General features: G+C 42.5%; 1 protein-coding gene across 1 annotated transcript in view; it reads right to left on the reverse strand.

Annotated features, from left to right (window-relative positions):
- The window catches only part of itga11b (integrin, alpha 11b), a 267,605-nt gene that overhangs the window by 172,930 nt on the left and 70,558 nt on the right, over nt 1-24,117 (reverse strand). Inside the window, exons 7-8 of the mRNA XM_034175778.1 lie at nt 18,219-18,384; nt 7,913-7,927 (exon numbers count right to left, since the gene is read on the reverse strand). Of these exons, the coding sequence (XP_034031669.1) occupies nt 7,913-7,927; nt 18,219-18,384 (181 nt within the window). The remainder of the gene's footprint in view (nt 1-7,912; nt 7,928-18,218; nt 18,385-24,117) is intronic.

Raw genomic sequence — 24,117 nt, forward strand, 5'->3', positions numbered from 1 at the left:
ATACGATTCTTGCTTCATGCGCAATTCGACCACATTCATACTATGTGTGAAGGGGCCCTTAGATGGGAAGCATTCAAGGCATGCTTCAGACGGGACTTGCCACAGTAGTCCTTATTTTAAAGCCTGGCAAAACACCAACTGATTGCTCTAGCCACTAGCCATCTCAATTAGAAATAAGGCCAGCCTGTCAGGAATAACTTTCAAAGATCAGGAACACAGAATTTCACTGTATGCGGACGACGTGATACTTTTTCTGTCCAAATTATCAACTAGCATTACAACATTATTGCAATTAATGAACACATTTGGTAGGGTTTCAGGATACAATATTAATGATAATAAGTCCTCAATACTCTTTTTGAACAAGGAGGACAGAAATAAGCCATTCATAAAATCACTATTTTGTAATGCGAGGGAAGGTTTTACTTACATTGGAATTAAGATTACCCCCCAAATAAATACAATAGTCCAAGCAAATTATGACCCACTGATGGGTGAAGTGTGAGAATCCCTTTAAAAAGTGGATAACACTGCCTATATCAATAACTGGCAGGATTAATATGATCAAGATGGCTATTGTGCCAAAATTCATATACCTGCTCCAATCTCTTCCACTCCCGTTGCCACAGTTCTTTTTCAAAGAAACTAATAGTCTATTTTGTAGGTTCATCTGGAACAATCAAAAAATCTCAGACTCAATCTCCTCTATCTTCCATGTGATAGGGGCGGTTTGCAAATTCATGTTTACAATGATATTACTGGCCCACTCAGCTTAGGCCCTATGTTTTATTTCCTCACTCAACCATGTCCAGCCTGAGTCTCTATTGAACAAACAATATCTAAAGTCCCATCAAAATTATATTTATACTCATCAAATCCTAAGATTTTAAAAAGAGAAACAACAAATCCCTTCCTAAGAAATACTATTGATATACGATTTAAAGCTCATAAACATGTTGATGATACGACCTCTATTTCTCAGTTTTCCTCCATTTGGAGTAATTTACAGTTCACTCCGGGCAGGGCAGATGGTGGTTTTAAGGCTTGGGCTGACAAAGGTATACAAAAACGTAGGAGATTTATATGACCAAGGCACTTTGTCAACATTTAACAATCTTAGTTTGAAGTATTCAATCCCACCAAAACATTTTTTTAAGTATTTACAATTAAAACATTTTATCTCGAAATATTGTGATGCTCTACGTGAACCGCCTCTGTCCTGTCTAGAGGGGATTATGATAAAACATGGGCAGGGGAAGCATCAAGTTTCTATACTGTATGCAATAATGGCTGCATATGACAAAGAGTCCAGCATTGATAAAATGAGGGCATGAAGCTGAGATATTAAAGAAGAGATTGATGAAGCTGAGTGGGCAACAGCCTGTTCAAAAACTCATACACAAACAATCAACACTGAAATGAAACTACTACAACATAAATGGTTGATGAGGACACATGTGACACCTGAGAAGCTTATCAAATGGTCCCCTGACATTCCAGAAACGTGTATAAAATGCTTAACTGAAAATTGCACATTAATTCACTGTGTTTGGGAATGTCCTAAGTTGAAAGATTTTTCAGAAATGGTGGTCCACAATCTAAGGAAAATTACAGGTGTGCACATATCATGTGTGGCAAGGCTTTGCATTTCAGGAATATATCCATATCATTTTTCAGAGACTTTTAAAGCCAGGTTGAAGACACATCTGTTCTCCCTGTTTTATCATTAGTATTTTATATGATTGTGTGTCTTTTTTTATTTGTTTTATTTATTTTACTTCTTTTACCTTTTATGGTTAAATTTTTTTAATTGTGTTTTAATCTTATTTCATTTTATTTTGCTTTTAAATATTTGTGAAGTGCCTTGAGGCGATTACTCGTGATTTGGCGCTATATAAATTAATAAATTATTATTATTAATTATTCAGTTTGCGCTGGACATCAGACTCTAATCAAGTTTGGCCTCCTGCAGGCCAAGAGGATGATTGCTTTGTCTTGGAGAGAGACTGACGTTTGTTCGACAGAATAATGGATGGCAAAATTTTGGAGAGATGACAAAATGTGTTACACTGGAGAGACTGACCTATGCAAGGGCCCCATCACATATAACACGACTGAAGATGACTAGCGCACGAAGGAGGAATTGCATGCCATTTGTGAAAAATCAGAGTTGCTTCCAAGGCCTCGTACACTTGTCGCTACAATTATTCATGCACACCAGCGGGCAAAAGACAGAGTGTGCCCTGTAAGAGCCCATTCGATCCCTCCCGCGGCAGGCGTCAGCCAAATTCCAGGTGACACGCACAAACATCTAACACCGCTTACTTGACACTTAGGAAATGTGTGGCCATTCGCACTGTCAGTGCGAAAATAGTGAGCAGACGACCACTTTTGAGCTGGATGTGAAATTTGTCTAAGTGCAAAAAGCAACACACGTGGTGTGCAAATATATTGCACGTGTGCATGTCGCACCCCCCCACTCCCCCCTACACATGTGGTGTGCGAGGGGGGTGGGCACACTTGCATAAAATGCTTATATGTATGTACAGACATGATCACATAGGGGCCGGACAGCTGGGTCTGAGCGCACACAGCACGGGGAGGCATCTATCAGCTGATCGTAGCATGACAGCTGGAAATAACATGTACAGTAACATTACAAACTCAGAGACCACCGCCAGGACAGTTATAGAAATAATTATGACAATACCTACATATGCAAGTACAAAACAAATAACTAAAATGAATGACCACAAAACACAGAAACAGAGTGACACGTTGGTCTGGGTGCTGAACAGACAGAGGGAGCATGTCTGCTAACAGCAGCTGCTGTTGAGATCTCTGCTCCTGGATGTCCCAGCTGGGGAACACATACCGTGTTTTGAAGTACATGAACTTCCAACTTTCCTCCATGAGGTACATCCTCATGTGGAAATACATAAAACATCTTTTGCCTTTGCACCAGGCTGCAGTGGCCGCACGCAGCACACCTCGGCAGGCTGCAGGCCGGCCCGATACATGTGTCCATACGTCATCTAATTTCTCTCTTTAATTTTAAGCATTTCACATTCCTGTTATAAGACAGTGATTGCAGCGCAGTGGTAAAGTTTCCGTCTGTTAATCAGAGCTTTTGTAAATTGCAGGATTGAATCCGCGAGTGACATTTAAATTTTTTATTTAACCAGGGTTATTTAACTGCAGGGATCTGTATTGGGTCCCCTTTTATTTATTTTTCAACCCAGTGATTTTCACTAATTATACACCAATATCTCATCTATCAGTGTCCAGTGATTGTATTAATTATTTATATAGCTGGCTGGTCATATTAAGACATAATGAGAGTGCACTGCTTCATTTATGTCATTTCATGACTGTGCATCTGTGTCCATGGGGTCATCTATGAGGTGGGCTTCATAGATAATTGGCAAAGCTTCTGGGGAAAACCTGGTCTTGTTAGGAGAGACGGCATCCATCCCACTTTGGATGGAGCAGCTCTCATTTCTAGAAATCTGGCCAATTTTCTTAAATCCTCCAAACCGTGACTATCCAGGGTTGGGACCAGGAAGCAGAGTTGTAGTCTTACACACCTCTCTGCAGCTTCTCTCCCCCTGCCATCCCCTCATTACCCCATCCCCGTAGAGACGGTGCCTGCTCCCAGACTACCAATAACCAGCAAAAATCTATTTAAGCATAAAAATTCAAAAAGAAAAAATAATATAGCACCTTCAACTGCACCACAGACTAAAACAGTTAAATGTGGTCTATTAAACATTAGGTCTCTCTCTTCTAAGTCCCTGTTGGTAAATGATATAATAATTGATCAACATATTGATTTATTCTGCCTTACAGAAACCTGGTTACAGCAGGATGAATATGTTAGTTTAAATGAGTCAACACCCCCGAGTCACACTAACTTTTATTTATTATCTATCGTCCACCTGGTCGTTACTGTGAGTTTCTCTGTGAATTTTCAGACCTTTTGTCTGACTTAGTGCTTAGCTCAGATAAGATAATTATAGTGGGCGATTTTAACATCCACACAGATGCTGAGAATGACAGCCTCAACACTGCATTTAATCTATTATTAGACTCAACTGGCTTTGCTCAAAATGTAAATGAGTCCACCCACCACTTTAATCATATCTTAGATCTTGTTCTGACTGATGGTATGGAAATTGAAGACTTAACAGTATTCCCTGAAAACTCCCTTCTGTCTGATCATTTCTTAATAACATTTACATTTACTCTTTATAGGCCAATCTCCAACCTTCCTTTTCTCTCAAAAATTCTTGAAAGGGTAGTTGTAAAACAGCTAACTGATCATCTGCAGAGGAATGGTCTATTTGAAGAGTTTCAGTCAGGTTTTAGAATTCATCATAGTACAGAAACAGCATTAGTGAAGGTTACAAATGATCATCTTATGGCCTCGGACAGTGGACTCATCTCTGTGCTTGTTCTGTTAGACCTCAGTGCTGCTTTTGATACTGTTGACCATAAAATTTTATTACAGAGATTAGAGCATGCCATAGGTATTAAAGGCACTGCGCTGCGGTGGTTTGAATCATATTTGTCTAATAGATTACAATTTGTTCATGTAAATGGGGAATCTTCTTCACAGACTAAAGTTAATTATGGAGTTCCACAAGGTTCTGTGCTAGGACCAATTTTATTCACTTGCTTCCCTTAGGCAGTATTATTAGACGGCATTGCTTAAATTTTCATTGTTACGCAGATGATACCCAGCTTTATCTATCCATGAAGCCAGAGGACACACACCAATTAGCTAAACTGCAGGATTGTCTTACAGACATAAAGACATGGATGACCTCTAATTTCCTGCTTTTAAACTCAGATAAAACTGAAGTTATTGTACTTGGCCCCACAAATCTTAGAAACATGGTGTCTAACCAGATCCTTACTCTGGATGGCATTACCCTGACCTCTAGTAATACTGTGATAAATCTTGGAGTCATTTTTGATCAGGATATGTCATTCAAAGCGCATATTAAACAAATATGTAGGACTGCTTTTTTGCATTTACGCAATATCTCTAAAATTAGAAAGGTCTTGTCTCAGAGTGATGCTGAAAAACTAATTCATGCATTTATTTCCTCTAAGCTGGACTATTGTAATTCATTATTATCAGGTTGTCCTAAAAGTTCCCTAAAAAGCCTTCAGTTAATTCAAAATGCTGCAGCTAGAGTACTGACGGGGACTAGAAGGAGAGAGCATATCTCACCCATATTGGCCTCTCTTCATTGGCTTCCTGTTAATTCTAGAATAGAATTTAAAATTCTTCTTCTTACTTATAAGGTTTTGAATAATCAGGTCCCATCTTATCTTAGGGACCTCGTAGTACCATATCACCCCAATAGAGCGCTTCGCTCTCAGACTGCAGGCTTACTTGTAGTTCCTAGGGTTTGTAAGAGTAGAATGGGAGGCAGAGCCTTCAGCTTTCAGGCTCCTCTCCTGTGGAACCAGCTCCCAATTCAGATCAGGGAGACAGAAACCCTCTCTACTTTTAAGATTAGGCTTAAAACTTTCCTTTTTGCTAAAGCTTATAGTTAGGGCTGGATCAGGTGACCCTGAACCATCCCTTAGTTATGCTGCTATAGACGTAGACTGCTGGGGAGTTCCCATGATGCACTGTTTCTTTCTCTTTTTGCTCTGTATGCACCACTCTGCATTTAATCATTAGTGATCGATCTCTGCCCCCCTCCACAGCATGTTTTTTTCCTGGTTCTCTCCCTCAGCCCCAACCAGTCCCAGCAGAAGACTGCCCCTCCCTGAGCCTGGTTCTGCTGGAGGTTTCTTCCTGTTAAAAGGGAGTTTTTCCTTCCCACTGTAGCCAAGTGCTTGCTCACAGGGGGTCGTTTTGACCGTTGGGGTTTTACATAATTATTGTATGGCCTTGCCTTACAATATAAGGCGCCTTGGGGCAACTGTTTGTTGTGATTTGGCGCTATATAAAAAAAAAATTGATTGATTGATCTACAGAGGAACAGATGGTTTAGTCAAAGTCAAAGTTGAAGTCAAAGTTGGCTTTATTGTCAATTCTTCACACGTACTAGACATACAAGGAATCGAAATTTCATTTCTCACCTTCCCTCAGTGATGACAGGACAAGACATTTCGACAATAAGGACAGTATTTACAGTGTTGTGTCTGAGGTAATAGCAAAAGTGGAACGTGCAGTAGTGCAAACCATTCAGTATTTGTAGCAGCAGCAGATTTTGTTAAGACAGTGCGCAAGTGGTGTGATGGTGATAAAGTGAAACAGTGCAGGACATTGGTCATGGGCAACATATTATTTATATATATATATATATATATATTTTTTTTTTTTTTTTTTTTCCACTTCCACTTTTTTCCACCTGTATTTTGGCATGCTTGGAGCCAGAAAGTTATGTTGGATCCAAATTATTATTATATTGGATCGGTTCCCACTGACCAATAGCGTTAGAGCTTACTGCCAACAGCTAGCCAATCAGAGTGCAGCATACAAAGGTCAGGAACTAGCTGACAGATGCTGGTTGAAAAAATGGCAACAAACATGTCAACAACAGCAGAAAATCGTCTGCCAGCAAGGCTGAGTTCACAGAGGAGGAACTGGTGGAAATATTGAACTCCAAGGATGCCAAAAACACTAAGAAGGTAGACAAGCACGCTACTGACGTTTTAGAATCATTCATATGCTGTTCACAACAAAATAAATTGATCTAATTTACTTGACTCTTTGTTGTTTGCTTAATTTGGGAGGGGGGTGGAGAACATAACAAATGATGGATGGAAAGTCGTCCAACATAGAGAAATAAACGTTCCAATATAACTTTTCTTCATCCAATATTTCTCTATATTGGACTCCTTACCATCCATTATTTGTATTATATATATATATATATATACTCAACAAAAATATAAACGCAACACTTTTGGTTTTGCTCCCATTTTGTATGAGATGAACTCAAAGATCTAAAACTTTTTCCACATACACAATATCACCATTTCCCTCAAATATTGTTCACAAACCAGTCTAAATCTGTGATAGTGAGCACTTCTCCTTTGCTGAGATAATCCATCCCACCTCACAGGTGTGCCATATCAAGATGCTGATTAGACACCATGATTAGTGCACAGGTGTGCCTTAGACTGCCCACAATAAAAGGCCACTCTGAAAGGTGCAATTTTGTTTCATGGGGGGGGGGGGGGATACCAGTCAGTATCTGGTGTGACCACCATTTGCCTCATGCAGTGCAACACATCTCCTTCGCATCATCCGTGAAGAGAACACCTGTCCAATGTGCCAAACGCCAGCGAATGTGAGCATTTGCCCACTCAAGTCGGTTACGACGACGAACTGGAGTCAGGTCGAGACCCCGATGAGGACGACGAGCATGCAGATGAGCTTCCCTGAGACGGTTTCTGACAGTTTGTGCAGAAATTCTTTGGTTATGCAAACCGATTGTTTCAGCAGCTGTCCGAGTGGCTGGTCTCAGACGATCTTGGAGGTGAACATGCTGGATGTGGAGGTCCTGGGCTGGTGTGGTTACACGTGGTCTGCGGTTGTGAGGCTGGTTGGATGTACTGCCAAATTCTCTGAAACGACTTTGGAGACGGCTTATGGTAGAGACATGAACATTCAATACACGAGCAACAGCTCTGGTTGACATTCCTGCTGTCAGCATGCCAATTGCATGCTCCCTCAAATCTTGCGACATCTGTGGCATTGTGCTGTGTAATAAAACTGCACCTTTCAGAGTGGCCTTTTATTGTGGACAGTCTAAGGCACACCTGTGCACTAATCATGGTGTCTAATCAGCATCTTGATAGCCTGGGTGGAGCTCGGGGGAGAGAGTTCAATAATTTCACAGCCTGGTGGATGAAGCTCTTTGTGAGTCTGGTGATGCAGGACCGGAGACTCCTGTACCTCTTCCCAGAGGGCAGAGTGCTAAACAGGTTGTGTGTGGGATGGCTTGCATCGCCCACAGTTGTGGTTGCTTTGCGGGTGAGGTGGGTGGTGTATATGTCTTGCATAGAGGGGAGTGAGGCACCAATGATCCTTCCAGCTGCATTCACTATGCGCTGCAGGGCTTCCTGTTGTAGTCAGTGCATCTTCCGCCCCACACAGTGATGCAGCTGGAGAGGATGCTGTCAGTGGTGCCACAGTTGAAACTGCTCATGATGGTTGGTGGAGCACTTGCTCGCTTGAGTTTGTGCAGGAAGTGGAGACGCCACTGGGCCTTCTTTGCCAGTGATGCAGTGTTGGTGGTCCAGGACAGGTCCTCACTGATGTGCAATCCCCCAGGAATTTGGTGCTGCTCACTCTCTCCACAGCAACACCCTCGAGGGTCAGTGGCAGGTGTTGGGTGTGACCTTTCTGGAAGTCAACAACAATCTCCTTGGTCTTGCTGACATTCAGCAGGAGGTTGTTGTTTCTGCACCACGTGGTCAGAAGGTTGACCTCTTCCCTGTAGTGAGTTTCATCGCCCTTGGAGATGAGCCCCACCAGAGTTGTGTCATCTGCAAACTTCACTATGTGGTTTGTGCTGTGTGTTGTTGTGCAGTCATGTGTAGGGATGGGTATTGAGAACCAGTTCCTTTTGGGTATCGTTAAGAAATGATTCAATCCACCAACATCAATAAGCTTTTTGCTTAACGATTCCCTTATCGGTCCTTCAGAGTGACCGTTGTTTTGGGGGGTGTTTGTCAGGAAAATGATCATTTCTCTAAGGTGATTACAGACCCTGCAGCAGGTCCATAATCAACTTTTCTGCAGTGCGGCTTTGCTTTGCACCTTGAACCAATCGAAGCAGTGGTTCGCAGATTAAAGCAGTGCTTCGATTTATTGCTTCATTTATTCATTTTTTTCTTTCGCTGTATCTTAATTTTCCCCCGCTAAAACCCTAAAGAGCATACGTCTGTGAGTATTATTTACCTTTTTTATGTTAAACCGACCTGTTATGGTCTTCTGAAACAGTTGATAGATGTATTTTATAACTTAAAAACGGGACCGATGCTAATGCGTTAGCATGTCTATGGCATTTTCAATGTTAAAGTTAGCATTAAGCAGTTGCAGCTCACATCACGTTCCGGTGCATTTTTCTGTATAATAAGTGTTTGTTGTTGTAAAAGAGTCAAATGTATTACAAATTGTAATATTTTTTAAATTTATTTTTGTTTATATATTAATAATCTAATGATTAATTATTATACTCGTATACAATTTTAGAGAGAGAGACAAAAAGAACCTGAATAGAAACACAACAGAAAATATAAAACCAACTAACAATGAACATACATAAATAAATAAATAAATAAAAGCAACATACAGAAATAAATGTTGTGTGTTGGGGGGTGTGGCTGGATATTTTTGGTGTTCTTTTCTTTTCTTTGCTCTCCAGGTGGCATGAGAACTGATTTGTCTGTGGAGAAGGTGCTGGCTGAAGAATCCTTCACCCTCATCAACATCATGTGTAGCACCTGTGACTGGTGCTCACATGCAACCTTAAAGACTTTCAGCTGAAGCAGATAATTGGATGGCGTTCTGCATTTAAGTCATGTGTGATTCAAGCAGAACTGCCGGGAACTCGACTTTGTGATGTTCGTTTGTGAGATGCTGAGGACCGCGCCTGGGTTTGACACATCGAGCCCGTGAAGCAAGGAAGGGTGAGGGACACATGCTGTCAGCACACATTAAAGGTGATTAAGTGTTTGACTAATTGTTGATAGTAACTTGGTATTTTGTTACACAGTATACTTGAATTGTGATGAGAATTGTGCAGCTCGCTTCTCACGGCTGTGGCATGCGGACAAGTGGTCCTCCACCTGTTGTGAGAAGCTGCTTATTTGCATAAAGCTTAAAATACAGACCTGCATGTGTTGCTGATAGTGTGTGTCTTTTGAAGGATATTAGTTGTAACTGTTAACTTACCTCATCTCTTCTTTGCTTCGCAGAGAGTCGGTTTGTCGTGTCCACCTGGGGGGTGTTTGGCGGTGGTAGTGGGTCCAGGAGCGCCGGGCTTTGATCCTTTTGGGCGCTGGAGAGCGTGCCAGCCTTCACTCCACCAGAAGGACGCTATTTTTCAGTTTTACACTTTATTATGCACCAGCGGGTGAAATAAACACATTGTTTTTGTTATTGGAACCGCTTTTCTGGTTATTTGTAGCGCTGGGTTCTGTCTGACGCAGGTCCGCTCCTCAACCTGCGTCGACACATAACAATAAATACATACATACAGAAATAAATAAGTGTTTCCTGTGAACACCTAGTGACTCTTCCACCTCCACATCATCTCTGTCTTATTTAAGTTTAATGACAGTTTGTTTCGGTCAAATCATATTTTCAATGTGTTAATTTCTTCAGTGATTTCCTCCAGAACTATCTGCCAAACTAGAAAACTGCTGCATCCTAGTAAGAGCAGAATACTACTGGAATGAATTTGAATAAGTTGTTTTTTTTTTTTCTCACTAAATGGATGCTGCACTCACTGCAGTTTATTGTCTGGAATAGTCCCAGATTGTATTTCAGAATTGAAACATTTTCGTGCAGGTGGTGTTGGGGGTAATTTTGGGTTTCAGCTTTTTTTGTTTTTCACCACTTTCATCCCTGAATATGTCAATCGTGAGTCACTTTTGTGCGGATTAAAGTTACTAACTGGGACTCCTGTCTTGTTGCGAGAAAGAAACGAGAATCGTCCTCTGTTCTGTTCACACAGCTCCAAACGCTGCACGGCTCTCTGACAAGTCAAGTTAGAATGATAGAATCCAGTTGGAATTAATAAATTCAAAGCGAAACACCATTTTGTTTATTTTTATTTACGTCCAGAGATCAAGGATACAGTGACTAATTTCATATTTATTTACTTGAAGACTCAATGAAATACATAGAAAACCTGTAAAGCCTACTTTTAGTACAAAATTCACAAGAGGTATCGATAAGGGAATCGATAAGGAATCAGATCGATAAGCAGAATCGATAATGGCATTGATATCGATAAAATCTTATCAATACCCATCCCTAGTCATGTGTCAATAATGTGAAGAGCAGTGGACCTAGCACGCAGCCATGGGGAGCCCCTGTGTTCAATACAATGCTGCTCGAGGTGTTGTTGCCAACATGGACTGCTTGAGGCCTCTGGGTGAGGAAGTCCAACAGCCAGTTGCAAAGGGAGGTGCTGAGCCCCAGTTTGTCCAGTTTGCAGATGAGCTGTTGAGGTATTATGGTGTTGAACGCTGAACTGAAGTCTATGAACAGCATTCTCACATATGAGTCCTTCTTATCCAGGTGGGTGCAGGGCTGAGCAGATTGCATCCTCTGTAGATCGCTTGGCTCTGTATGTGAACTGGGAGGGGTCTAGGGTGGGGGGAGGATGGATTTGATGTGTGACATGACTAGCCGTTCAAAGCACTTCATGATGATGGGTGTCAGTGCAACCGGACGGTCGTCATTGAAGCAGGATGGAGGTGATTTTTTTGGCACAGGTATGATGGTGGCAGCTTTGAAGCATGATGGAAGAACGGCTTGGTTCAGGGACGTGTTAAAGACGTCTGTGAAGACATCCTTAAGCTCCTCTGTGCAGTCCTTCAGCACACAACCAGGGATGTTGTCCGGACCTGTTGCTTTGCGGGTGTTGATGGCCACCACGTGTCTTCTTCACACTGCAACAGAGAGGCACAGGGTCTGGTCGTGGGGAGGGGGTGGGGTCTTCTGTGGCTGTGTGGTGTTCAGTGCTTAAAAGCGTGCAAAGAAGTGGTTCAGGTTGTTGAGCAGAGAGGCTTTGCTCTTAAAAGTAGAGAGGGTGTCTGTCTCCCTGATCTGAATTGGGAGCTGGTTCCACAGGAGAGGAGCCTGAAAGCTGAAGGCTCTGCCTCCCATTCTACTCTTACAAACCCTAGGAACTACAAGTAAGCCTGCAGTCTGAGAGCGAAGCGCTCTATTGGGGTGATATGGTACTATGAGGTCCCTAAGATAAGATGGGACCTGATTATTCAAAACCTTATAAGTAAGAAGAAGAATTTTAAATTCTATTCTAGAATTAACAGGAAGCCAATGAAGAGAAGCCAATATGGGTGAGATATACTCTAGATACTCTAGCTGCAGCATTTTGAATTAACTGAAGGCTTTTCAGGGAACTTTTAGGACAACCTGATAATAATGAATTACAATAGTCCAGCCTAGAGGAAATAAATGCATGAATTAGTTTTTCAGCATCACTCTGAGACAAGACCTTTCTTATTTTAGAGATGTTGCGCAGATGCAAAAAAGCAGTCCTACATATTTGTTTAATATGCGCTTTGAATGACATATCCTGATCAAAAATGACTCCAAGATTTCTCACAGTATTACTAGAGGTCAAGGTAATGCCATCCAGAGTAAGGATCTGGTTAGACACCATGTTTCTAAGATTTGTGGGGCCAAGTACAATAACTTCAGTTGTATCTGAATTTAAAAGCAGGAAATTAGAGGTCAACCATATCTTTATGTCTGTAAGACAATCCTGCAGTTTAGCTAATTGGTGTGTGTCCTCTGGCTTCATGGATAGATAAAGCTGGGTATCATCTGCGTAACAATGAAAATTTAAGCAATGCTATCTAATAATACTGCCTAAGGGAAGCATGTATAAAGTGAATAAAATTGGTCCTAGCACAGAACCTTGTGGAACTCCATAATTAACCTTAGTCTGTGAAGAAGATTCCCCATTTACATGAACAAATTGTAATCTATTAGATAAATATGATTCAAACTGCCGCAGCGCAGTGCCTTTAATACCTATGGCATGCTCTAATCTCTGTAATAAAATTTTATGGTCAACAGTATCAAAAGCAGCACTGAGGTCTAACAGAACAAGCACAGAGATGAGTCCACTGTCTGAGGCCATAAGAAGATCATTTGTAACCTTCACTAATGCTGTTTCTGTACTATGATGAATTCTAAAACCTGACTGAAACTCTTCAAACAGACCATTCCTCTGCAGATGATCAGTTAGCTGTTTTACAACTACCCTTTCAAGAATTTTTGAGAGAAAAGGAAGGTTGGAGATTGGCCTATAATTAGCTAAGATAGCTGGGTCAAGTGATGGCTTTTTAAGTAATGGTTTAATTACTGCCACCTTAAAAGCCTGTGGTACATAGCCAACTAATAAAGATAGATTGATCATATTTAAGATCGAAGCATTAATTAATGGTAGGGCTTCCTTGAGCAGCCTGGTAGGAATGGGGTCTAATAGACATGTTGATGGTTTGGAGGAAGTAACTAATGAAAATAACTCAGACAGAACAATTGGAGAGAAAGAGTCTAACCAAATACCGGCATCACTGAAAGCAGCCAAAGATAACGATATGTCTTTGGGATGGTTATGAGTAAGTTTTTCTCTAATAGTTAAAATTTTATTAGCAAAGGAAGTCATGACGTCATTACTAGTTAAAGTTAAAGGAATACTCGGCTCAATAGAGCTCTGACTCTTTGTCAGCCTGGCTACAGTGCTGAAAAGAAACCTGGGGTTGTTCATATTTTCTTCAATTAGTGATGAGTAGTAAGATGTCCTAGCTTTACGGAGGGCTTTTTTTTATAGAGCAACAGACTCTTTTTCCAGGCTAAGTGAAGATCTTCTAAATTAGTGAGACGCCATTTCCTCTCCAACTTACGGGTTATCTGCTTTAAGCTGCGAGTTTGTGAATTATACCACGGAGTCAGGCACTTCTGATTTAAGGCTCTCTTTTTCAGAGGAGCTACAGCATCCAAAGTTGTGCTCAGTGAGGATGTAAAACTATTGACGAGATAATCTATCTCACTCACAGACTTTAGGTAGCTACTCTGCACTGTGTTGGTATATGGCATTGGAGAACATAACAAAGAAGGAATCATATCCTTAAACCTAGTTACAGCGCTTTCCGAAAGACTTCTACTGTAATGAAACGTATTCCCCACTGCTGGGTAGTCCATTAAAGTAAATGTAAATGTTATTAAGAAATGATCAGACAGAAGGGGGTTTTCAGGGAATACTGTTAAGTCTTCAATTTCCATACCATAAGTCAGAACAAGATCTAAAATATGGTTAAAGTGGTGGGTGGACTCATTTACATTTTGAGTGAAGCCAATCGAGTCTAATAATAGATTAAATGCAGTGTTGAGGCTGTCATTCTCTGCATCTGTGTGGATGTTAAAATCGCCCACTATAATTATCTTATCTGAGCTAAGCACTAAGTCAGATAAAAGGTCTGAAAATTCACAAAGAAACTCACAGTAACGACCAGGTGGACAATAGATAACAACAAATAAAACTGGTTTTTGGGACTTCCAATTTGGATGGACAAGACTAAGAGTCAAGCTTTCAAATGAATTAAAGCTCTGTCTGGGTTTTTGATTAATTAATAAGCTGGAATGGAAGATTGCTGCTAATCCTCCCCCTCGGCCCGTGCTACGAGCATTCTGGCAGTTAGTGTGACTCGGGGGTGTTGACTCATTTAAACTAACATATTCATCCTGCTGTAACCAGGTTTCTGTAAGGCAGAATAAATCAATATGTTGATCAATTATTATATCATTTATATCATCATATCATTTATTTATATCAGTCACCCAGTCGGCCTGCTTTCCCAGGTGCTCGGGATCTGCTGGGGGACAGCTAACGGCAGCTAAGCTACCTTGGTCCGCACCAACTACAGGGGCCTGGCTAGCTGTAGGATTTTCCACGGTGCGGAGCCGAGTCTCCAATTCGTCCAGCCTGGCCTCCAAAGCTACGAATAAGCTACACTTATTACAAGTATCATTACTGCTAAAGGAGGCCGAGGAATAACTAAACATTTCACACCCAGAGCAGAAAAGTGCGGGAGAGACAGGAGAAGCCGCCATGCTAAACCGGCTAAGAGATAGTAGCTGTGCTAAGCTAGCGGATTCCTAAAAACACACAAAGTGAATAATGTGTAAATAATTTAGAGGTGATTCAGCAGAGGGAGTGTTTTAATTAAGGCACGTGAAGATTACACTGTGAAACAAATCATTATCTAGTTATCTAGATCAATGTAACTACGCAGATTAAACAGCTAACAGATACAGCAAAACACCGCTGTGCTCCGGAACAGGAAGTGATAAAATACCACAGTGAGAGCCAACCACCAGTCTCTACTCTCACTACAGATCACAGTGTCATCTGCAAACATCATAGTCCATGGGGACTCCTGTCTGATCTCATCTGTCAACCTGTCCATCACCACTGCAAACAAGAAAGGACTCAGAGCTGATCCATGGTGTAATCCCACCTCCACCTTGAATGAGTCTGTCATTCCTAGTGCACATCTCACCGCTGTCACACTATTCTTGTACATGTCCTGCACTACACTAACATACTTCTCTGCCACTCCAGACTTCCTCATACAATGCCACAACTCTTCTCTTGGCACCCTGTATTAAGCGTTTTCTAAGTCCACAAACACACAATGTAACTCTTTCTGGCCTTCTCTGTACTTCTCCAACAGTATTCTCAGAGCAAACATTGCATCTGTAGTGCTCTTTCTCGGCATGAAACCATATTGCTGCTGACAAATCTTCACCTGTTTTCTAAGCCTAGCTTCTACTATCTTTCCCATAACTTCACGCTGTGGCTGATCAACTTTATGCCTCTGTAGTTACTGCAGCTCTGCACATCACCCTTGTTCTTGAAAATAGGAACCAGCACACTTCATCTCCACTCCTCAGGCATCCTCTCACTGTCCAAGATTTTGTTAAACAATGTGGTTAGAAACTCTACTGCCATCTCTCCTAGACATTTCCATGCCTCCACTGGAATGTCATCTGGACCAACTGCCTTTCCACTCTTCATCCTCTTCATAGCAGCCCTCACTTCTTCCTTACTAATCTCTTGTACTTCCTGATTTACTCTCACCACATCATCCAGCCTTTTCTCTCGCTCATTTTCTTTATTCATCAGCTCTTCAAAATATTCCCTCCACATTCTCAGCACACACTCCTCACTTGTCAGCACATTACCATGTGCATCATTTACCACCCTAACCTGCTGCACATCCTTTCCAGCTCTGTCCCTTTGTCTGGCCAATCAGTACAAGTACTTTTCTCCTTCCTTACTATTCAACTTCTTGTACAGCTCGCAATATGCTTTTTCCTTCGCTTTTGCCACTTCTCTTTTCGTCTTACGCCGCATCTCCTTGTACTCCTGTCTACTTTCTTCATCTCTCTGACTATCCCAAAACTTTTTCGCCAACCTCTTTCCCCTTATGCTTTCCTGGACCTCTTCATTCCACCACCAAGTCTCCTTGTCTTCCTTCCACTGTCCAGATGTCATACCCAGTACTGCCCTAGCTGTCTCCCTCACCACATCTGCAGTACTTTTCCAGTTGTCCAAAATTGCTTCCCTCCAAACAGTGCTTCTCTCACATGCTCCCTAAATTTCACACAACAGTCTTCCTCCTTCAGCTTCCACCATCTGATCCTTTGTTGAGCTCTCACTCTCTTCTTCTTCTTTACCTCTAAAGTAATCCTACAAACTGTCTAACAACACTCTCTCCTGCCAACACCTTACAGTCTCTGATTTCTTTTAGCTTGCATCTCCTATAAAGAATGTAGTCCACCTGTGTGCACATTCCTCCACTCTTATATGTTACCATGTGCTCCTCCCTTTTCTTAAAGTAGGTATTCACCACAGCCATTTCCATCCTTTTTACAAAATCAACTACCATCTGTCCTTCCCCATTCCTATCCTTGATACCATATCTACCCATTACTTCCTCATCACCTCTGTTCCCTTCACCAACATGCCCACTGAAGTCTGCTCCTATCACCACTCTTTCATGCTTGGGCACACTCTCCACCACCTCATCTAACATACTCCAGAAATCTTCTTTCTCCTTCATCTCACAACCTACCTATGGGGCATATGCACTGATGATATTCATCATCACCCCTTCAATTTCCAACTTCACACTCATCACCCTGTCAGACACTCGCTTAACCTCCAACACACTTTTAACACACTCTTCCTTTAAAATGACCCCAACACCATTTCTCTTCCTGTTATCACCATGGTACAACAACTTGTACCCACCGCCGATGCTCCTGCTCTTACTTCCCTTCCACTTGGTCTCTTGCACACACAATATGTCTACCTTTCTCCTCTCCATCATATCAGCCAGCTCTCTCCCTTTACCAGTCAGACTACCAACATTCAAAGTCCCCACTCTCATTTCCACCCTTCTAGTTTTCTTCTTTTCCTCCAGTTTGTGGAAATGTTCTCCTCCTCTTCTTCATCCTCTTCGCCCAGCAGTAGCCCAATTTCCACCGGCAACCTGTTGTGCAACAGCACCGGTGGCGGACGTTGTTAACCCGGGCCGCGACCGATCCGGTATGGAAATTCGATTCTTAGTCTGCATAGTTGGGTTGGCTTGTTTTACGCCAGATGACCTTCCTGAAGCAACCCTCCTCATTTATTCGGTCTTGGGACTGGCACTTGGGGATGACTCACTCGCACGCCATTCACTGTTATGGGCCTTTCACATTGAACACGTCGGAAGCTTCACGCAAGGCATACCAACACTTTAATGCGTCTGATGCGTAACATCAGACGCTTCGCTTTGGAAGCGGCAAGGGGGCAGAGATTGCTACGTCACAACTCTGGCTGTTTCCACAACCTGAAAAAGTTCAGTGATCACCATCTTGAATTTGCGTCGCCTGAACCACAAAAAAAAAAGTTTTAAAAAACAGCAGTAGAATGATTCTCCCATCACCCTGCTGGGAGAAGCTTTTTTCAGCTACTTTTCGGAGTAATGCCAACCGAGGGAGGACTGACGACTTGGTGGGATATCGATCGAACCACAACAGTGGGCCGACCCGCACAGAGAAGCCGGCAAGCACGATCAGATGGCAGTGTGACCTCATCTTGCCCGCCGTTTGAATGGGTTTCCGGCACGAGCAACATATGAATGTAGAGTGCATGTGCGACTGTGGCGACTGCTGTATGAGGCATTCGAGGCAGCTCTGAGTTTTCATGAGTGGCATTTGAATCCTCCTTCATGCACCATTCAGCCTCAATTATGTTATGTGTGAAGAGGCCCTATGATCTGGTCATAATGCGCATTCTTGTCATATTGTATTGTTGCCAAAATGAACCTCTGCCTTTGTTCACACATTTTAGTGCTAAAACCCAAATAAACTACAACTGTTTCAAAGTGTTTCAACTGAGAAAAAGTTTAATGGAATAAAAGCAAACCTTCTAAAGAGAAAATCCTCTCTCCGAGAGCATCCACAATGTCCTTCAGGGATGACTCATCTGACACGTTGAAGAAGTGTTTCTCATCTGGGTCACTCGCAATGAACTTGATTTCTTTCAAAAAGGATTCAGGGTTGATTCCTCGGCGGTTGTAGTAGCCCAGAACCTGGTTTGAGTGCAAAGCAGAGTGTCACATTTGAGGTGACATAAGTCTGAATAGTAGTTAACAGTCCAATGACAGTGAAATCCTTCTGGTTCCTGTGTGAAAAATGTTTGTTTGTATGTTTGTTTGTTTGTTTGTTAGTTGTGCTCCTTGTCTGCACATACCACAAGCCACAGTGAAGAATCCTTACATTTTTTTATAATTGCAGGAATGAATTGCTGCAACCTCTCTTTTCCCATAAACACGAGGCACACAGAAGTACCATTATCCCTCAGGGGTTCATGCATGAGCCAGTGCAACAAATGATCTTTTCATGACATTATTATTAATAAATTAGAGAAAGAATGTCACAGCTTTTGTTTGACCAATTCCTAAAAGTACAACTTCTCAGCTGTAGTTTCCATCTTCCCTTTAGACCAAGGGTATTCGACTTGTTCCAAAAAGGGCAGAGAGGGTGCAGGTTTTCTTTGCAACCAGCCACTCGACCAGGTGATTTCACTGACTAACTGATTCCATCTGCTCAAAGTGATGTTAATCTGTGAAATCACCTGATGGAGTCATTAGCTGCAAAGAAAACCTGCACCCTCTCGGCCCTTTCTGGAACAAGTTGAATACCCTGCTCTGGACCCATAGTTCTCAAAGGTAAGTGAATGTCCTCTGGTGTTACTCTGAGTGACCGAGATTTTTTTTTTTTTTTATAAAAATTGAAAAATATATAGCGAGCATCCAGAAAGTACCCACAGCACTTCACTTTTTCCACATTTTCTTATGTTACAGCCTTACTCCACCATGGAGTATTTTATTTTTTTCCCTCAAATTTCTACTCATTACACCCCATAATGACAACATGAAAGAGGTTTTTTGAAATTTTTGGCAAATTTATAAAAAAAAAAAAAAAACTAAGAAATCACATGTTCATAAATATTCACAGCCTTTGCTCAATACTTTGTTGATGCACCTTTGGCAGCAATTCCATCCTCAAGTCTTCTTGAATATGATGCCACAAGCTTGGTGCACCTATCTTTGGGCAGTTTGGTCCATTCCTCTTTGCAGCACCTCTCAAGCTCCATCAGGTTGGATGGGGAGAGTCGGTGCACAGACATTTTCAGATCTCTCCAGAGATGTTCAATCGGATTCAGGTCTGGACTCTGGCTGGGTCACTCAAGGACATTCACAGAGTTGTCCTGAAGCCACTCCTTTGATATCTTGGCTGTGTACTTAGGGTCATTGTCCTGCTGAAAGATGAACCATCGCCCCAGTATGAGGTCAAGAGCGCTCTGGAGCAGGTTTTCATCCAGGCTGTCTCTGTACATTGCTGCATTCATCTTTCCCTCAATCCTGACTAGTCTCTCAGTTCCTACTGCTGAAAAACATCCCCACAGCATGATGCTGCCACCACCATGCTTCAATGTAGGGATGGTGCCTGGTTTCCTCCAAATATCATGCCTGGTATTCACACCAAAGAGTTCAATCTTTGTCTCATCAGACGAGAGACTTTTGCATCAGGAAGGGCATCTGGTGTAAAACAAGGCAACCCAACCATGCAGACTAAGAATCGAATTTCCATATTGGATCGGTCGAGGCCAGGGTTAACAATGTCCACCACCAGTGCTGTTGTCCAACAGGATGCCGGTGGAAATTGGGCTACTGCTAGGCGAAGAAGAAGAAGAGGATAAAAATGTGTCCACAGACAGCAGGAGCAGAGGAAAACTAGAAGGATAGAAATAAGAGTAGGGACTTTGAATGTCGGTAGTGTGTCTGGTAAAGGTAGAGAGCTGGCTGATATGATAGAGAAGAGAAAGGTAGACATATTTTGCTTACAAGTGGAAGGGAAGTAAGAAAAGAAGCATCAGCGGTGGATTCAAGTTGTTGTAGCATGGTGACTACTTTAGGAAAAGGGAGGAGCACACAGTGACATATAAAAATGGAGTAAGGTGCACACAGGTGGACTATATTCTTTATAGGAGATGCAACCTAAAAGAAACTGGACATTGTAAGGTGGTGGCAGGAGAGAGTGCAGATAGACAGAATAGGCTGGTGCTTTGTAGGATGACTTTAGAGGTGAAGAGGTGAAGCAATTTTGGACAATTTTTGACATCTGGACAGTGGAAGAAAGAGAAGGAGTCTTGGTGGTGGAAGATGAAGAGGTCCAGGAAAGCATATGAACAAAGAGGTTGGCAAAAACGTTTTGGGATAGTCAGAGGAATGAAGAAAGTAGACAGGAGTACAAGGAGATGCAGCATAAGGAAAAAGGAGTAGTGGCAAAAGCGAAGGAAAAAGCATATTGCGAGCTGTACAAGAAGCTGAATAGTGAGGAAGGAGAAAAGAACTTGTACCGATTGGCCAGACAAAAGGACAGAGCTGGAAAGGATGTCCAGCAGGTTAGAGTGGTAGAAGATGCACATGGTAATGTGCTGACAAGCTGTGTTAAGAAGGTGAAGGGAATGTTTTGAGGAGGTGATGAATGAAGAATGATAGCGAGAGGATGCCTGAAGAGTGGAGACAAAATGTGCTGGTTCCTATTTTTAAGAACAAGGGTGATTTGCAGAGCTGCATTAACTACAGAGGCATAAATTTGATCAACGACAGCATGAATTCATGGAAAAAAGTAGTAGAAGCTAGGCTTAGAAAACAAGTGAAGGTCTGTGAGCAGCAATATGGTTTCATGCTAAGAAAGAGCACTACAGATGCAGTGTTTGCTCTGAACATACTGTTGAAGTATAGAGAAGGCCAGAAGGAGTGACACTGTGTGTTTGTGGATTTAGAGAAAGCTTATTACAGGGTGCCAAGAGAAGAGTTGTGGCATTCTATGAGGAAGTCTGGAGTGGCAGAGAAGTATGTGAGGGTAGTGCAGGACATGTACAAGGACAGTGTGACAGTGGTGAGATGAGCACTAGGAATGGCAGACTCATTCAAGGTGGAGGTGGGATTACACGAAGGATCAGCTCTGAGTCCTTTCTTGTTTGCAGTGGTGATGGACAGGTTGACTGATGAGATCACACAGGAGTTTCCATGGACTATGATGTTTGCAGATGACATTGTGATCTGTAGCAAGAGTAGAGAGCAAGTTGAATCTAGCCTGGAAAGTTGGAGATGTGCTCTGGAGAGCAGGGGAATGAAAGTCAGTTAGAGCAAGACTGAGTCCATATGTGTGAGAGGGAGCCCAGTGGAATAGTGCAGTTACAAGGGGTAGAAGTGGAGTAAGTAAATGAGTTTTAAATACTTGGGTTCAACTGTCCAAAGTAATGGAGAGTGTGGTAGAGAGTTGAAGAAGAGAGTGCAGGCAGGGTGGAGTGGGTGGAAAAAGGTGGCAGGAGTGATTTGTGGACAAAGAATATCAGCAAGAGTGAAGAGGAAAGTTTACAAGACAGTAGTAAGACCAGCTATGTTGGACGGCTTAGAGACGGTGGGACTAACAAAAAGACAGGAGACAGAGCTGAAGATGTTGAGATTCTCTTTGGGAGTGACAAGAATGGACAGGATTAGGAATGAACATATCAGAGGGACAGTTCAGGTGGGACAAAGTCAGAGGTGAGACTGAGATGGTTTCGACATGTGCAGAGGAGGGACCCAGGGTATATAGGTTCATGGATGTGCTGAGGGAGGACATGCAGGTGGTAGGTGTGACGGAGGAAGATTAAGAGAACTGGGTGAGACAGAGACGACTGATCTGCTGTGGCACCCCCTAACGGGAACAGCCAAAAGAAAAAGAAGAAGAGGTCTGAGAGTCCTTCAGGTGCCTTTTGTCAAACTCCAGGTGGGCTGCCATGTGCCTTTTACTAAGGAGTTGCTTCCGCCTGGCCACTTTACCATACAGGCCTGATTGGTGAATTGCTGCAGAGATGGTTGTCCTTCTGGAAGGTTCAACTCTCTCCACAGAGGAATGCTAGAGCTCTGACAGAGTGACCATCGGGTTCTTGGTCACCTCCCTGACTAAGGTCCTTCTCCCCCAATCACTCAGTTTAAACGGGCGGCCAGCTCTCGGAAGAGTCCTGGTGGATCCAAACTTCTTCCATTTATGGATAATGGAGGCCACTGTGCTTATTGGGACCTTCAAAGCAGCAGAAATGTTTCTTATCGTTCCACAGATTTGTGCCTGGAGACAATCCTGTCTCAGAGATCTCCCGACAATTCCTTTGACTTCATGCTTGGTTTGTGCTGTGGGACCTTATATGTAGACAGGTGTGTGTTTTTCCAAATCATGTCCAGTCAACAGAATTTACCCCAAAATCTCAAGGACGATCAGTGGAAACAGGAGGCACCTGAGCTCAATTTTGAGTTTCACAGCAAAGGCTGTGAAACACATGTGATTTATTAGTTTTTATTCTTCTTTATTATTATTATTATTATTATTATTATTATTATTATTATTATTAATTTGCAAAAATCTAAAAAGAAAAACTTTTTCACATTGTCATTATGGGTGTTGTGAGTAAAATTTTGCAAGAAAAGTTTTTACCTATTTTAAAATAAGGCTACAACATAAAGTGTGAAAAAGTAAGCACTGTGAATACTTTCCGGATGCACTGTACTCCCCGCCCCCTCAACAGACACACACCAGAAAACATTAACCACAAAATTTTTAAACACTGAAGTTACTGTATATTTAAAGTACATTTTCTTCTATTTTTGGCTGCAACCTGTGATCTCCAGAGTGGTAAGGAGGTGGTCACAGGGGGCAGAAGACAACCTTTATGGATGTTTTGAGGTGAGTGACTATGGTGTGCTCTGTGGTGTACAGGGGGAGGACATCAAAAGCATTTCGGACTGCATAACAGATTACATCAACTTCTGTAGAGACAATATCATCCCACCAAGACTGTGTGCCGTTACCCCAATAAAAAAACTGTTGGTGACCAAGGACATCAATGTGACACTGAACAGGAAGAAGGCTGTATTCAGGAGTGGAGACAGAGAGGAGCTGAAGAGGGTGCAGCAAAAACTGAGGAAGAAGATCACAGTGATAGGAGGAAGCTGGAGAGCAAACTCCAGCAGAACAACATGAGGGAGGTGTGGAAGGGAATGAAAACCATCGCTGGTCATGGGAAGATGGCAGACCAGATGATGGAAGAACTACATGAGGCAATGAGCTAAACCTGTTCTTCAACCGGTTTGAATACATGGATTCTGCCCACCCTTCCTCCAGCTCCTCTCAGTGCTCCCCCTCCCCTGTGCACTCAGTTCAAACCCCAGTTATTACCACCCCCCTTCTCCCACCAACCTGACTCCACTCCCCTCCCTCCACTACTCCCTCATTCCAAGCAAGTTGTGAAGACCAGTTGAAGACGAGTTGTGGGTGCTGGGAGGTGAGGATGCAGAGACCTTTCTCAAGCTCTTGCTTTATCCTCTCATTTTGTCTGCTGGCCTGGGGGTGATACCCTGAGGTAAGACTGGAGTACACTCCCAGCAGGTGGCAGAATTCCTTCCAAAATTGAGACACCAACTGTGGGCTGTGATCTGACACTATGTCGTGTGGAAAACCATGCAATTTGAAAATGTTGGTGAGCAAGGCTTCCGCGGTTTCTTTGGCAGTGGGTAACTTGGGTAATGGGACAAAATGTGCCATTTTCGACAATCTATCAACAACAGTTAATATTGCAATGTTCTCTCTGGAGGGCGGCAGTCCAGTAACAAAGTCAGTTATGATATGATTTTGGGGGTATGATACCAGGGTCGCGTAGGAATCGGCAGCAGGTGGAGTTTGCCGGCTGGCGTGCTTGTGGAAGATTTATTCAT

Source organism: Thalassophryne amazonica, chromosome 8 (assembly GCF_902500255.1).
Source record: "Thalassophryne amazonica chromosome 8, fThaAma1.1, whole genome shotgun sequence".
Lineage (NCBI taxonomy): Eukaryota > Metazoa > Chordata > Actinopteri > Batrachoidiformes > Batrachoididae > Thalassophryne > Thalassophryne amazonica.